Source organism: Fonticula alba (genome assembly GCF_000388065.1).
Source record: "Fonticula alba strain ATCC 38817 unplaced genomic scaffold supercont2.4, whole genome shotgun sequence".
In the NCBI taxonomy this organism is placed as follows: domain Eukaryota; order Rotosphaerida; family Fonticulaceae; genus Fonticula; species Fonticula alba.
Genome location: NW_009242974.1, coordinates 50,832 through 63,376, shown reverse-complemented (window position 1 = coordinate 63,376; position 12,545 = coordinate 50,832). Strand labels below are relative to the sequence as shown.

Genomic DNA, 12,545 nt, shown 5'->3' with positions numbered 1-12,545 from the left:
GATTGTTTCGGCCCAGCTCGAGCTCGACTGCCTGAATGACACCCAGCGCTACCGCAGCCAGGAGGATGCCCTCAACTGCATCAGCGCTGTCAACGATGACTTTGGCAAGCTCGAGGAGGTCCTCGCCCACGGCCAGGAGCGCGTGATTGTACGCCCCGCATGTCCCTCCCCTCGCTCCTCCTCGCGGTCCCTGTGTTTGCCCTCTGCCCTGCCCGGTCTCCGGGCACCGGCTCACCCCCCCCCACCCCTCCTTATACTGATGTCTCCGTCCTCTGTTCGCCCTCTCGGTTCCGGCACCAGAACGAGGTTTCCCGTTGCGTCGAGCATGTTGGTGGCCGCGACACCGATGACTGCTTCCTCACCCAGATCCCGGCCTTCGAGCAGGTGGCCAAGCGCTTCGAGAACGACGTCAACCGCTACATTGCCAAGCACTGAGCCCGCCGCTGCGGGTCGTTTGTCCTTCCCCATCCCCCGGTCGCCGCTCGCGGTTGCCCGCGGCCTGTGCCCTCCCTTCCCGTCTGCTTCTTCGGTGCCCTGGGCGGGCCGGCATGGCCCTCCTCCTCCTCCCTGCTCTGGGTGAATACCATCTTCTCTAGAACAGCCCGCTGTAGTGCGAGGGGAAGCATCGCAAGAGGAAAGCCCGTGCGTCTGTGGAGAGCCCACCGTCTCCCAGGGCGAGACGGGCGGCGGAGAGACTGATCAAACCCCCCCCCAGGGCCTTTGTCCCCAATATATACATGTTCACTGTTTTTCGAAAAGGGGAAGAAAAAACAACAACAACAGCAACAGCGCGGGCCCCGGTTCGCCCCTGTCACCCCGTCGATGCCGCCTCGCTTCCTTTTTTTTCCTCCCCCGCCCCTCGGCCTCTCTTACCTCGGCCCCGCGCTCTCCGCAAGATGATCAGAGGCTCTCGAGACACACGGGCGCAAGTGGCCCGATTGGCCTTTCGCCGGGGAGAGGGGGTATGGTCGGTGGGGCAAAAAGGAGGGATCAATTGCGTCGACCGGGAATCGAACCCGGGTCTACCGCGTGGCAGGCGGCAATTCTACCACTAAACCATCGACGCGGATTGATGAGGCTCCCCGGCGGCGGAGATCACATTAACATGCCGTTTTTCGTCGAATTTGTGTCAGCCCGCCCCCTCGGCGTGTTCGGGGGCAGCTGGACGTGATCCGCGGGGGAACTTTCCAACAGCCACGCTGAGGGATTGCGTAATTTGGAGTTCCACTGCCGCCTGACCGCCCGTGATTGTTCCCGGCGATTCTTTTCCATTCAATCCCATCTCGCCCCCGCCGCCCTGCCTCGCCTGGGCTCGGGCAAAGGCCGCAGGCTGTTGACGATTCTTTCCGGCGAACAGAAAAACCTGCCCGGGCCAGCCGTCCGTGGTGTCCCCGCAGTGGCGCAGGGCGGCCCGGGCATGGCGAAGGGGTGGCCTGGGAGCGGGGGGGGGGGCGGGGGGCGCCCCACCGGGATGGGGCCCAGCACCATGGGTGGGGGCGTCATGCCCCCGGAGGCCGCGCCGAGGCAGAAGTCGCACGCATGATATCGGCAGGCGTCGACACCCACGGAGCCGGCGTTCACGCCGGTCCGTCGCCCTGCAAATATTCCGCGCCCCCGTCCTATTTTCCTGGGAAGGGTCGGCGCGGTCTCGCCGCCTTTCCCCCCCCCCCCCCCTCGCGGGGCGCCCTCTCGCCGGGGCCGGCTGCGTTCCCAGGCCCCGGGGGTGGTCGGAGGTGGTGGTGGTGGGCGGCAGGTTTTCGATGGACCGCCTTGCCTCTCTCCCCCTGGGCCGGGGCCGGGGCCGGGCTGGTGCCCCCCGCCCAACAGGGGCCCCGGACCTGGGCGGTGCCACTCAGTCAAGTGGCCCCAGCCTGGGCCCCGGTCTCCGGTGGATGTTGCGGCCATCCGCGAGATCAGTCGATCTGATCCCCTCCCTGACCCCCCTTCTTTTTGCCTGATCGCCCCCTGCCGCCCTTTTTGCTTTCCTGCTCTCGACGCAGGCGCCCGGGAGCCCGTCCTCCTTCCTTGCCCGCCCTCGCGCCGCCCGATTGCCCCCTCGCCTCCCTTGCGCCTTCCCCTCCCGTTCGCCATGTCGCCGATGGCCGCTGCCGCTGCCGGGGCAGATGGCCTTGGCCCGCCTCCGCCCCATGCCCCGCCGGCGCCCTCGCAGGCTGTCTCGCCGTCGGCCCTGTCGGCGGCGGCGTTCGATTGGCCCGACTCGCCGGCCATCGGCGCCGAGCACGCCCCACTTCCCTCGCACATGGTGTTGGATTTCATCGCGCGGCTTTTCTTCCCCCCTGGCGCCGGGGAGCCGACCAGTGCGCAGACAAGTCCATCCCCATCGAGCGTCAGCCTGGCCGCCACGGACCAGGCCGCATCCGAGCTCCCTCCCCGGGCGACGTCACCCGAGCCCGACGGCCCGAGCGCCGGGCATGAGGATGAATGCGAGCATCCGCCCCGGCCGGAGGAGCCCGAGCATCCCGCACAGCCGAGGCAGCCCAAGCAGCCGAAGCAGCCGAAGCAGCCGGAGGAGCCCGCCCTGTGGCAACAGGCTCCCCCCATCCCCGAACGATATAGGAACCTCACGGCTGATGAACTGAATGAACTGCTTGACGAGCTATTCGAGCACTTTGAGCCCTCACTGCGGGTTCTCGCTTCGCAGGATCGCACGCCACACTCGCGCCGGGACCAGTCGCCTGTTTCGCCGGGCCGCGCGTCCCCAGGGCCGGGGTCTTCCGCGTCATCCTCCTCCGGGCATCTTTCCTCGACATTGATCGATGATGCCGGTGCGAATGGGGTTTCCGCCTCCCCCCCCCCCCCCCCTGCCGCCGCCGCCGCTGCCCTTCTTTTTCTTCCCGCCAAACCTGCCCCTGCCAATGCGCTGACATCCGCCATTCGCGATCGCACGACACAGGGTGTTTCCGCCTCCAGATGCTCACCCTGCCGATGGCCGTGGCGCTGCTGTTGGCGGCGGATCGCCACCAAACTCGGCCCGGCTCCATGTTGATGGGTACTTGGGGCCAGCCGGCCATCGCGAGCCCCTTCGGCCTGTTGGCGCAGCGTGTTGCCTGCCTGATTGACCTGCCCAAGAAGGCCTTCTTCCTGGGCATGCAGAGGCTCCTGGTGGACGCCGGTATGTGGATCCCCCTTCCTTGCGCCTCCTGGCTCGGAGGTCACCCCCACCGGGTGGCGCCGAGACGCGAGCTTGCATACTGACCTTCGCTCGGCCCTGTCCTGTTCATGGTCCCTCCCCCGCTCCCCCCTCCCCCCCGCCAGTGCGCATCCATGGCCTCAGCATGGGGGCCTTCTTCGCGGTTTGTACCTTCATCCGGCCGACGGCGCTGGCGATGATCGGCAAGCAATCCGCGCACCTGGTGCTGACCGAGCAACTGGTCGAGTGCCCGGTCCTGGGGGAGGATTGGCGCGCTCCGACGGCCGAAGCCGGCGGCTCCTCCACGGAGCCGGCCTTCCCCCTGGCAAGTGTGGCACGCATGCCGATGTCCCCCAAGTGCGGGTCCCTGTGCATGGGAGCCGGGCCAAGCTCGAAGGTCCCGCTGGAGGCCCGGCTGGCTGGGTACCTGGCGTCGCGGGCCGGCCTGGACCCGGCGGCCGAGAGGGCCTGTGCTCGAAGCTGCCGGCCATTGCTGGCCTCGGCTGGACGAGTGCCGGCCGGCTTGCTGCGCAGCCTGCTGGCAGCCCAGTGCGCCATGGACCGGCTCTATTCGAGCGGCGATGTGCGTGACTCGCTGCGGTGCTCGTCGAATCCGCAATTGGAGGAAAACCTTCGCACCCACCTGGCTTTCATGGGGTTCCTTCGAGCCGGGCTTTTGCTGGCCATCGGGCAGGCCGCGGATCCGGTGCGGGTGCTGGAGTTTGCCACCGCCGCGCGCGTGTGGCCGCTGCTGGCCGGCCTGCCGCTGCTGGCCCTGCTGGACCGGTGCCTGTCGGACCTCGAGCAGCAGCACCTGGTGGCCGAGGCGATTGAGGCCCAGGTGGCCGCATCGCGCGATATCACCCTGGCCGCGCGGCACTTTGCCCACTTCCCGGGGGACCTGCTGCAGCAGCAGTTCAACCACCACCGGCTGGCGCTGCTGGCCTTCCAGCGGATTGGCATGCTGCGAACGGTCCTCCAGTGCCTGGAAGCCCGTGGCCGGGTGTTCCTGCCCAGCTGGCTGGCACAGCAGCGCTCCGGGGCCCCGGCCACGGGCCACATTGACCAGCCGTCATCCTTGTGTGCGTGCTGGCGCTGCTCTCCTCTTTTTGCCCCCCCTGTCGCGCTCCGGCATGGTGACGCCGCACCGGTCCTCTTTGCCCATGCACGCTGCCGGCCCCCCCCCCCCCACTAACCGCCCCTCCTTCCTGGGTCTTGGGCAGTTTTCGGCCAGTCGCGATTGATCGGCCTGGTGCAACTTTGCTCCAACACCCTCCAGCGGGACATTCGCCGATTGAATTGGACCTGGGTGGACCGCTGCTCCGAGCTCTTTGCCCTGCGCCCCGGGGCATGCATGGACTTTGTCTTGGGCCAAGACGCCACCGATCAGTGGCAGCACCTGGGATCGCGGCCGTCGCCCAGCCAAGCGGCGTATGTCCTGACGGATGCCCTCGGGGACTTCCCTTCCTGCGAGAAAGGTACCTCTTTGTCGTTTGCGGGCTCCCTTGGCCTTTCCCGGGGGTGGCCCTCTTTTCCTTTTTTTCCTTTCTGGACTACCTCCTTTGGCCCGGTTATGGCGGTCGGCCGGGCACGGGCGCCGGATCCATGCATCGCCGCTCCTCCCGGCTGGGCCTCTCTCTCTCTCTCTCTCTCTCTCTCTCTCTCGGCTTCGCACACTCACGCTTCTCCTTGCGCCATGGGGGTGGGGATGTCACGACAGTCCTCGATGCCTTTTGGTTCATCGTTGATACCCTGAATGGCATTGCCTTTACCATCGCCAATGCCCTGGCGGCCGAGCCGCCTGCGGCCCGCGGCCCGATCGAATCGGTCGTCCACCAGTATGGCCTTGCGGTGGGCTTGTCGGTGGAGCCGAGCAGCGCCGAGCTCCGGTCACTGGCTCTCCTGTGTGAGCGTGCCCTCCCGTACTTGGGTTTGGTGACGGACTACCTGTACTATCGGTTGCCGATTGCCCAGTTACGAGAGCATGGTGCCCCGATCTCGGACTTGCGTTGTTTACCGGCCGACGTGCCCTTTGGCCAGATGACGGTCGGGGAGTTGCTGTCGCTTTCGCACGACCGGCGCCGGGCCCTGGTGGCCGGCGCCGGCGACATGCTTGGGCCCGAGTCGCCCCTGGGACAGCTGGGCTTCCAGCGCCAGGCGATCTACCTGCCGCCCAGGAAGTTCCTCCAACGCCTGGCGGCCAATCCGTCGCAGCAGCAGCAGCAATCCTTCTGGGTGCGGGATTTGGATCAGCTGGAGCAGCTGGTGGAGCAGCTGCTCCGGGCGCCTTCGCCCGATGGGCGGCTCTCGACCCTGGCCGCGTTTGATTGCGAGTGGTTGCCGAATTTCGGGCGCTTCCACAAGACCAAGGTGTCCGTCATGCAGGTGGTCTGGTGCCACATGGCGGCCGGCCCCCCGGGGTCCGGCGGGACTCGGACTTTCACCCGGCAAACGGGAACCACCGACTTCCGGATCATCGACTTCTCCGACATCGAGGCCCATTCGCCGCGGGCGGTGGCCCTGCTGCGGCGTCTGCTCGGGCAGCCGGCCTCGCACCTCCACCGGCTTGGGCATGGGTTTGGGGCGGACATAGCCCAGATCACGGAGATGACTGGCAGCCGGGATTTGCAGGGCGTGTCATTGGTTCGGCCGTTGTCGAATTTGCTGTCGACCTTGCGGTTTGCCGTCACCGGTCCGAGCGACCGTCGGCGCCTGACCGACCTGGCCCTGCAGCTGCTTGGCGTGGGCCTGGACAAGTCCGTGACATTGAGCAACTGGACCCAGCGGCCGCTGCCCCTGCGCCAGTTGCAGTATGCCCTGGCCGATTCGACCGTCCTGCTGGACCTCTTCTTCCGGATCATGCGGCAAAAGCGCCGGACGGTCAACTTCCTGCCCCAAGACAAGGAGGCCGCGGCGTCGGCCTCGGCCTCGGCATTGGCATTGGCATTGGCAGCCGGGCCGGTGGTTGGGCCGCGGCCGGGCACCCGTGGCGCCAGCCGGGCCGCGGTGGCGCCGAACCCGGAGGCCGTGGCCCGGTCCGTGGCCAAGGCCGCTGCCGAGCCGGCCGCGGCTGAGGATGGCGCCCTCGATGAGCCGAGCGAGCTGGAGCTCACCTCGGACCAGGAGTCCGGATCCGAGCCGGATCTGCCCCTGGATCCGGAGCCGGATCCGGAGCTGGATCCGGAGCTGGAGCTGGAGCCCGAGCCCGAGCCCGAGTCGCAGCCGCAGCCGCAGCCGCAGCCGCAGCCGCAGCCGCAGCCGCAGCCAGAGCCGAGGCCGGGGGCGGGCCGGACAGCGAGTTCGGCACCAGCCTCCAAATGCACGCCGGGGGCCGACCCCGGGACCGAGTCTGGCCATGCGCCGCATGGCGTCACCAAGCGCGAGAGCCGCAAGCAGGCCGCCCTGAAGGCGGCCCAGCTGACGCAGCAGCATGCCCAAGTGCCCGAGGAGCCGATTCCCACCGGGCACGTCGGGCCGATCCTTCAAACGGTGGAGGATTATCGCCGTCGTCAGACCGAGCTGTCGCCCATCACGCCGGAGGTCGTCGCGCGTGGGGTGCCGGCCGTGGGGCTTCCGCTGCCCGGGGCGCCTCGGTGCCCGACATCGCCGTACCTCTTCCGCTTCGCGGTGGACCACTCGAACCGGGTGTTTGCGGCCTTCATGCGGGAGTGTGGCATCGACACCGTGTCGCTGGGTGCGTGGCCCGGTGTCGGGTGTTCCCCGATGGGGCATGCGTTCTTGCCTGGTTTTTTTTTCTCTTTTTCCCTCTTCCTCCTTCCCCTTTTGCCACTTCCTCCTCCCCGAGTGCGCCCTCGCGTGTCGGCTCTCATTTGGGTTCCTCGCGGCTGCTCGGTGTTCTCGGCTAACGCCTCTCGTGTCGCATGTTCCGGGCGAAGACCTTTCCCTGACGGCGGATGAAATTGCGATGTACATTTACTGCTCCGGGCGGGTGCTCCTGTCTACCGGGCCACGGCTGGTGCCCTTCATCGCGGCATACACCAAGCTCCTGGGCCGGGCGCCGGAGGCATGGCAATTCCACCTGCTCTATACGGGCCCGCACTCGCAGCGCCTGGCCTTGGTGCTGGACCATTGCTCGTATGCCGTGGCGCCGGAGGGGTCGGCCCTGCAGTATCGACATCCGAACCCCTCGAAGAAGCCCGGGCCGTTGAATTACGATCCCCTGGCGCCGGAGGCGGTGGCGGCCCTGCACCGGCGGGTGCGGCCCTTCGAGGTGTTCACCCTCTGCCCTCGGTGCAACAACAACAGCCTTCGTGAGTGTCCGCTGGCGAAGGCGGGCACCTTGCCGAAGCCGCCGCAGGCGCACATTGTCTGCTCGTCGCACCCGCCGCGGGCCTTCTTCCACTGCCCCAATTGCCAGAGCAACTACTGGGACGGGCAGTTGTATTGGGGCATTCTCGAGAAGGCCGGGCTGCTGGTGAATCGGCGTCTGCAGCCGGAGTGGAGCCATCCTCTGTGGTCGAGTGAGGCCCGGCGGTCGGAGGCGGCTGCCTATTTCCGGCTGATGACCGGCCTGCCGGAAGCCACACCGTCGGAGGAGGCGGCGGCGGCGGCGGCGGCGGCGGCGACGGCCGCCGGCGGCCAGGCCGAGGAGGCCACCGTGTCGGTTATCTTCCCCCCGGAGGCCTTTGCCTCGAACCGGGACACCGACCAGGCGGCCGAATTCCTGGACCGGCTGGCCGGCACCGATCGGCGCTTGACGCAACGCAAGCTCGAGGTGTCGCTCGAGTATACGAGCTTGTATCCGGCCCCGCTGCCGGGGACCCTGATTGGCCCGGCGGACTTCCTCTTCACCACCTTCTCGGTCAGGTGCTTCTCGGCCGGCATGCCGGTGACACCATTTGTGCCGCCGGTGGCCGGGGCGAATGCGCCCCCCCCGGCGGAGCCGGTGGTTGCCATCGACAAGGCAGCCATTGGCCCCTCGATCAAGGATGCCAAGCCGTCCGCCGGCAAGGGGAAGGCCCTCGCCAGGGGGGAAGCAAGCCCGGGCAAGGGCATGCCGGCGCCGAAGGATGTCCCCTGTCGGGGGGTCCCCTCGAAGGCGGGAGGGGCCGGCTCCAAGGGCAGCTCGAAGGACAGTTTGAAGGACACTTCGAAGGGCCCGAAGGAGAGCCGGCCTGCGCGGCTCCCGGCGGCGGCGGCGGCCCGTACACCGGCGGCCAGGGGGGATGCCTGGCTGGCCGGGGCGCCGGTGCTGGACTTCGCGGATGTGGCCATTGGCCAGTCGACGGATGCGGCGGCGGCGGCGGCGGCCGTCGCCATGGCCCTGGTGTCGTCCGTCATCAGGCGGGCCATGGTCCTTGCGGCGACGGCCGGCGTCGCCAGTGTGGCCCTGGATCCTCCCGAGCAGGGTGGCCCCTCGGACGGGCCGGATGAGGATGTCATTGTGGCCGCTCCGCTTTCGGCCAGCAAGAAGAAGCGCCAGAAGTACATGAAGCGCCCCCGGAAGGTCGCCAAGAAATAAGGCCTGCCTGCTCCCTCCCCCCCTGTGCTGCTGTGCACACATGCCTGACGGAGAGGAGATCCCGGTACCGGGATCCTTCTTGGAGGGAGGGGGGGCGTGCGCGCGCGGACCGCAGCCAGTACAGCTGCGCTTCGTGCTCCCCCGCGGGTGGTGGGCCCTTCCACTCTCCACCGACTTGTACACCTCTTCTTTTTCTTACACCTCCCGAGAGCGTCACGCCTCTTCTCTTGCAGTAAACACAGGGAAGGGCGCTGCCATCGCCAAATGGCGCGCAATTGTGTATGAGCGACCCTCCCTCCCTCCCTCCCTCTCTCTCTCTCCCCCTCCTTCACACGCGACGTCGTGGGCACGCATATGGCGTACATGACAGAATACGCTCGTGAGCCTCTTTCTCTTTGTTTGTTGCCGGTTCCCCTGGCCCTGTGTCGGGCTTCCTGCGATCTTGGTTCCTTGCGTCTGGCCGTCTGTTTCCGGGTGTGTGTGTGCGGGGGGCGGGCGGGCGGGCGGGACGAGGGTCCCACGAGGGCCGGCCCTGTCTGGGCATGTGCATCAGACGCGTGCGGCGTTGGGGGGCCGGGAATGGTCAGGGGGCCAGAGGGGAGATCATATGACGCAATACCAAAAACCCCGATCGGCCGGGGTGGTCCAGCAAAATGCCGTGGCCCGGTGAGCCGTGCCCCAAGAGGAAGCAGGCTTCGGCCCCCGGCGCCCTCCTCTTTCTCCTACTCCTTAGTTTGCTGGCTTCTTCTTGGCCCTCTCTCTCTCTCTCTCTCCCCCCTTTCTCCGGCCCTCTTTCCCTCCTTCGCCTCTTTTTTCTGTCTCTCCCTGTCGGCCCTCTTCTTCTTGGACACCCTCCCCCACGACCTTTGTCGCCTGCAGCCGGTCTGCCATGCTTATCAAGGCCAACCTCAATGCCCTGTCCACGGGCCCGATCTCCATCCAGACATCCGGCATCGAGGACCTGTGGTTTCTCTACAACTTCATCCAGCCGAATGATGTTATCCGGTCCCAGGGCTCCTAGTGCGTGAGGCCCTCCCGCGTCGAGGCGTTCCCTTGGCTTCCCCCTGCGCCTCCCGACCGGCTGTGTCAGTTTGTGGGTGTTGCTAATCCCCCCCCCCCCCCCCTCGCCCCTCCCTCCCCCCCTTGATTGGGTGGGCGTGCGCGTGTGCGCCGGTGTGTGCGTGGGTCTCTCTCCCCCCCCCTGTGCAGCAATGTCTCCTCCACTCGGACCAGTGGCCGCACGGTGGTGGTCCACCATACGATCCACATCTCGATTCAGGTGACCCACATCGACTTTGACCCGCTGGCTCAGATGCTACGTATCCGCGGGAATACGCTGGACTTCAGTGATGTGCGTCTTGCGCAAGGCTCCCCAAGCACGCCCCGGAGTCGGGCCTCTTTCGCCGGCCGTGTGTGCTCACCTCCTCCCGGACTGCCATCAGTCCCAGGACAGCATTTCGCACTTCACGCATAAGATCGACACCAACACGAGTTTCTCCCTGAGCCGGGACATTTGGAAGCATGAGGATGTGGAGCACCTGAAGGAGTACGACCTTGCTCCCTTGCCACCCATGTCCGCCCTCCGCCGGGCTGGTGTCTAACCTGGCTCTTCTCCGTTCCCCCTCCTCCGGCTTTGCCGCCCGATCTGTCCAGAAACCAGAAGACCGTGCACCCTTCGACGGTCAATGTGATCGCCATGCACTCTGGCCTGGCCCATGTTTGCTCGGTGTCCAACAACATCACGGTGGTCTATGCGCGCATCGAGCAAACCATCCCGAAGAATGCCCGGCGCCCGGAGGAGGTCGAAAAGGCCACCCAAAAGTGCGCACTCCTCCTTCTCCTCCTCCCCCCCTTCTCCCTCTGCCTCTCTCTCTCTGCCTCTCTCTCTCTCTCCCTCTCTCTCTCTCTCCCTCTCTCTCTGCCTCTCTCTCTCTCTGCCTCTCTCTCTGCCTCTCTCTCTGCCTCTCTCTCTCTCTGCCTCTCTCTCTGCCTCTCTCTCTGCCTCTCTCTCTCTGCCTCTCTCTCTCTCTCTCTGCCTCTCCCCCAGACGCCGGTCTGGGTTGCTGTGCACCAAGCTGACACCCGATGCGCAGGTTTTTCACGGCGGTTTCGAATGCCATCGACCGGTACATGGTCGTGAGCAAGAGCCAGCGCCTGGTGATCGCCGGTCCTGGGTACATTGCCCGGGAGTTTGTGGACTTCCTCGGAAAGGTCCCGGCCGATAAGTACACAAAGGACATTCGGGCGATGCTGCCCCACATCATTGTCGGGCATTGCTCCAGCGGCCACAAGAGCGCCATCACGGGTACGCGACGGGGGCATCCTTATCGCGGGGCATGTGTCTGTGTGTGTGTGTGTGTGTGTGTGTGTGTGTGTGTGTGTGTGTGTGTGTGTGTGTGTGTGTGTCAGGCAGGGAGGTGTGGTGCTTGCTGCTGACGTGTCTTCCCTGGCAGAGATCTTCTCCGATCCGAACATTTCGCGGGCCCTGGCGCAGGAGCCCTTGACCAAGGATGTTGTTGTGCTGGATGAGTTTTTCTCTTCGCTCAACAACAATCCCATGCTCACGACGTATTGTGCGTTTCGCCCCCTCGCCTCCGGTCCTTTTTTTTCCCATGTCTTCCTCCTTCCCTTCCGGGCGACCGGTCTTTCCCGGGCGACTCCCTGCTTACCCCATGTGTTCTTTCTTTCGCCCTCCCTCTCTGTCTCGTTGTTTCTTTCTGTCTTTTTCCCTCTCTCTCTCCCCGCCTCCCTCTGCATCCCTCTCCCCGCGGTGCCGCCTCCTGTCGGCCCTTTTTATACAGCCTTCCCCCAGGTCCAGGCCGCGGCCTACATGAGCGCTGTGAAGGTGCTGCTCGTGACGGACACCGTGGTCCGTGGGACGAACGTCAGCCTGGAGCCTGGCCCTCCGGGATCGGCTTACGATGTCAATGCCCTGGCCCAGGCGATTCAGGCCCACCGGGACCAGTACACGGAGCTGATGAATCAAGTGACCCTGACCGGCGGTCGGGTGCACATCTTCAAGTCGGCCCACCCGGCCGGCGAGCGTCTCGATGCGCTGACCGGCTGTGCGGCCATCCTGCACTTCCCGCTGGAGGGCCTGGAGGAGGGGGCCGACGAGGGGCCGGAGACTGGCGCCACCGAGCCGACGATTCCGGCCCTGCCGCAGAAGCCCTTCACCCTGGACCGGGTACAGCGCGAGTGGCAGGCCTCCATCTCGGCCTCCGGGTCGAATGTGTTCGGCCCGGGCGGCAGCAGCGAGGAGAAGTTCCGCACCTTCTCCCTGAACTTCTTTGCCGACAATCAGGATGACCAGCTGAATGACACGCCCGACGGGCCGGAGGATCTTGTCCATTTCTACATTTGAGCGTCGGGGGAAGACACCTGCCTCGAAGCCTCCCTAATAGACCGCTGCTCTTCTCTCTGTGTCCTTTTTTTTGTCGCCCTTCTCGTCCGACACTCCCTGCCCCCCCCCCCCCCATATATCCCCTTGCCCCGCCCACGCACGCTCGTTTGCCGTCATCGGGGCCGTATTTGTGCGGGGCTAATTTTGCCAGCCCGCCCTCGGAAAGGGGGGGGGGGGGGGAACACGAGCTGCCAATGGGCGGGCCGAAGGCAATCGAGTCGACGCTGGGAGCTGGCGCATGGTGCCTCGTCGGGGAAAGGGAATCGGCGTAAATCCGGGGGACGTTTCATGCGGCCGGCGGCTGGACGCCGGCCCCGACCTCGACGCCGAGAGGCGGGACTCCCCGAGGGCAAGGTGGAGGGAGCCCCCCTGGGGTTGCCGTGGCTGCATCATTGGAGAGAGGCAACAAGTGCCAGCAGGAGAGGGGCAGATCGGCGCGAGGGCATGGCTCGCAGGCCTTCTTGGGAAATGGACGACTTCGACGGGGCGTGGGGGGGGGGGGGGGGGGG

The 12,545-nt window shown here is 66.5% G+C and overlaps 3 protein-coding genes and 1 non-coding gene across 5 annotated transcripts in view; 3 read left to right on the top strand and 1 right to left on the bottom strand.

Annotated features, from left to right (window-relative positions):
* H696_02557 (hypothetical protein) overlaps positions 1-435 on the top strand; it is a gene marked incomplete at both ends in the record, with an annotated part of 642 nt that extends 207 nt beyond the window's left edge. The window contains 2 exons of the mRNA XM_009496468.1: positions 17-148; positions 301-435. Of these exons, the coding sequence (XP_009494743.1) occupies positions 17-148; positions 301-435 (267 nt within the window). The remainder of the gene's footprint in view (positions 1-16; positions 149-300) is intronic.
* A 560-nt stretch (positions 436-995) lies between these two features.
* On the bottom strand, positions 996-1,066 carry H696_02556. The gene has a single exon. It is a non-coding gene; the product is annotated as a tRNA-Gly (tRNA).
* Positions 1,067-1,870: 804 nt separating this feature from the next.
* H696_02555 (hypothetical protein) lies at positions 1,871-8,633 on the top strand (the record flags this gene model as incomplete). Its single annotated transcript, XM_009496467.1, has 6 exons — positions 1,871-2,786; positions 2,915-3,133; positions 3,277-4,233; positions 4,375-4,629; positions 4,872-6,845; positions 7,048-8,633. The coding sequence occupies exons 1-6, from the start codon at positions 2,090-2,092 to the stop codon at positions 8,631-8,633; spliced, it is 5,688 nt and encodes a 1,895-aa protein (XP_009494742.1). The 5' UTR covers positions 1,871-2,089.
* A 755-nt stretch (positions 8,634-9,388) lies between these two features.
* Positions 9,389-12,052, top strand: H696_02554. Of its 2 annotated transcripts, XM_009496465.1 has the most exons (7): positions 9,389-9,653; positions 9,843-9,984; positions 10,076-10,179; positions 10,287-10,454; positions 10,727-10,938; positions 11,087-11,206; positions 11,435-12,052. In XM_009496465.1, the coding sequence occupies exons 1-7, from the start codon at positions 9,523-9,525 to the stop codon at positions 11,995-11,997; spliced, it is 1,440 nt and encodes a 479-aa protein (XP_009494740.1). In that variant the 5' UTR covers positions 9,389-9,522; the 3' UTR covers positions 11,998-12,052. The 2 variants fall into 2 exon arrangements, with proteins under 2 accessions (XP_009494740.1, XP_009494741.1); XM_009496466.1 differs by having other exon boundaries at positions 9,843-10,179.
* Positions 12,053-12,545: the final 493 nt, after the last annotated feature.

Excerpts from the sequence above, each read along its gene's own strand:
- H696_02554 (XM_009496465.1), top strand. The coding sequence starts at position 9,523 with ATGCTTATCAAGGCCAACCTCAATGCCCTGTCCACGGGCCCGATCTCC. Across the intron at positions 9,654-9,842 it reads ATCCGGTCCCAGGGCTCCTA|CAATGTCTCCTCCACTCGGA; the intron begins GTGCGTGAGGCC and ends CCCCCTGTGCAG. Across the intron at positions 10,939-11,086 it reads CCACAAGAGCGCCATCACGG|AGATCTTCTCCGATCCGAAC; the intron begins GTACGCGACGGG and ends CTTCCCTGGCAG.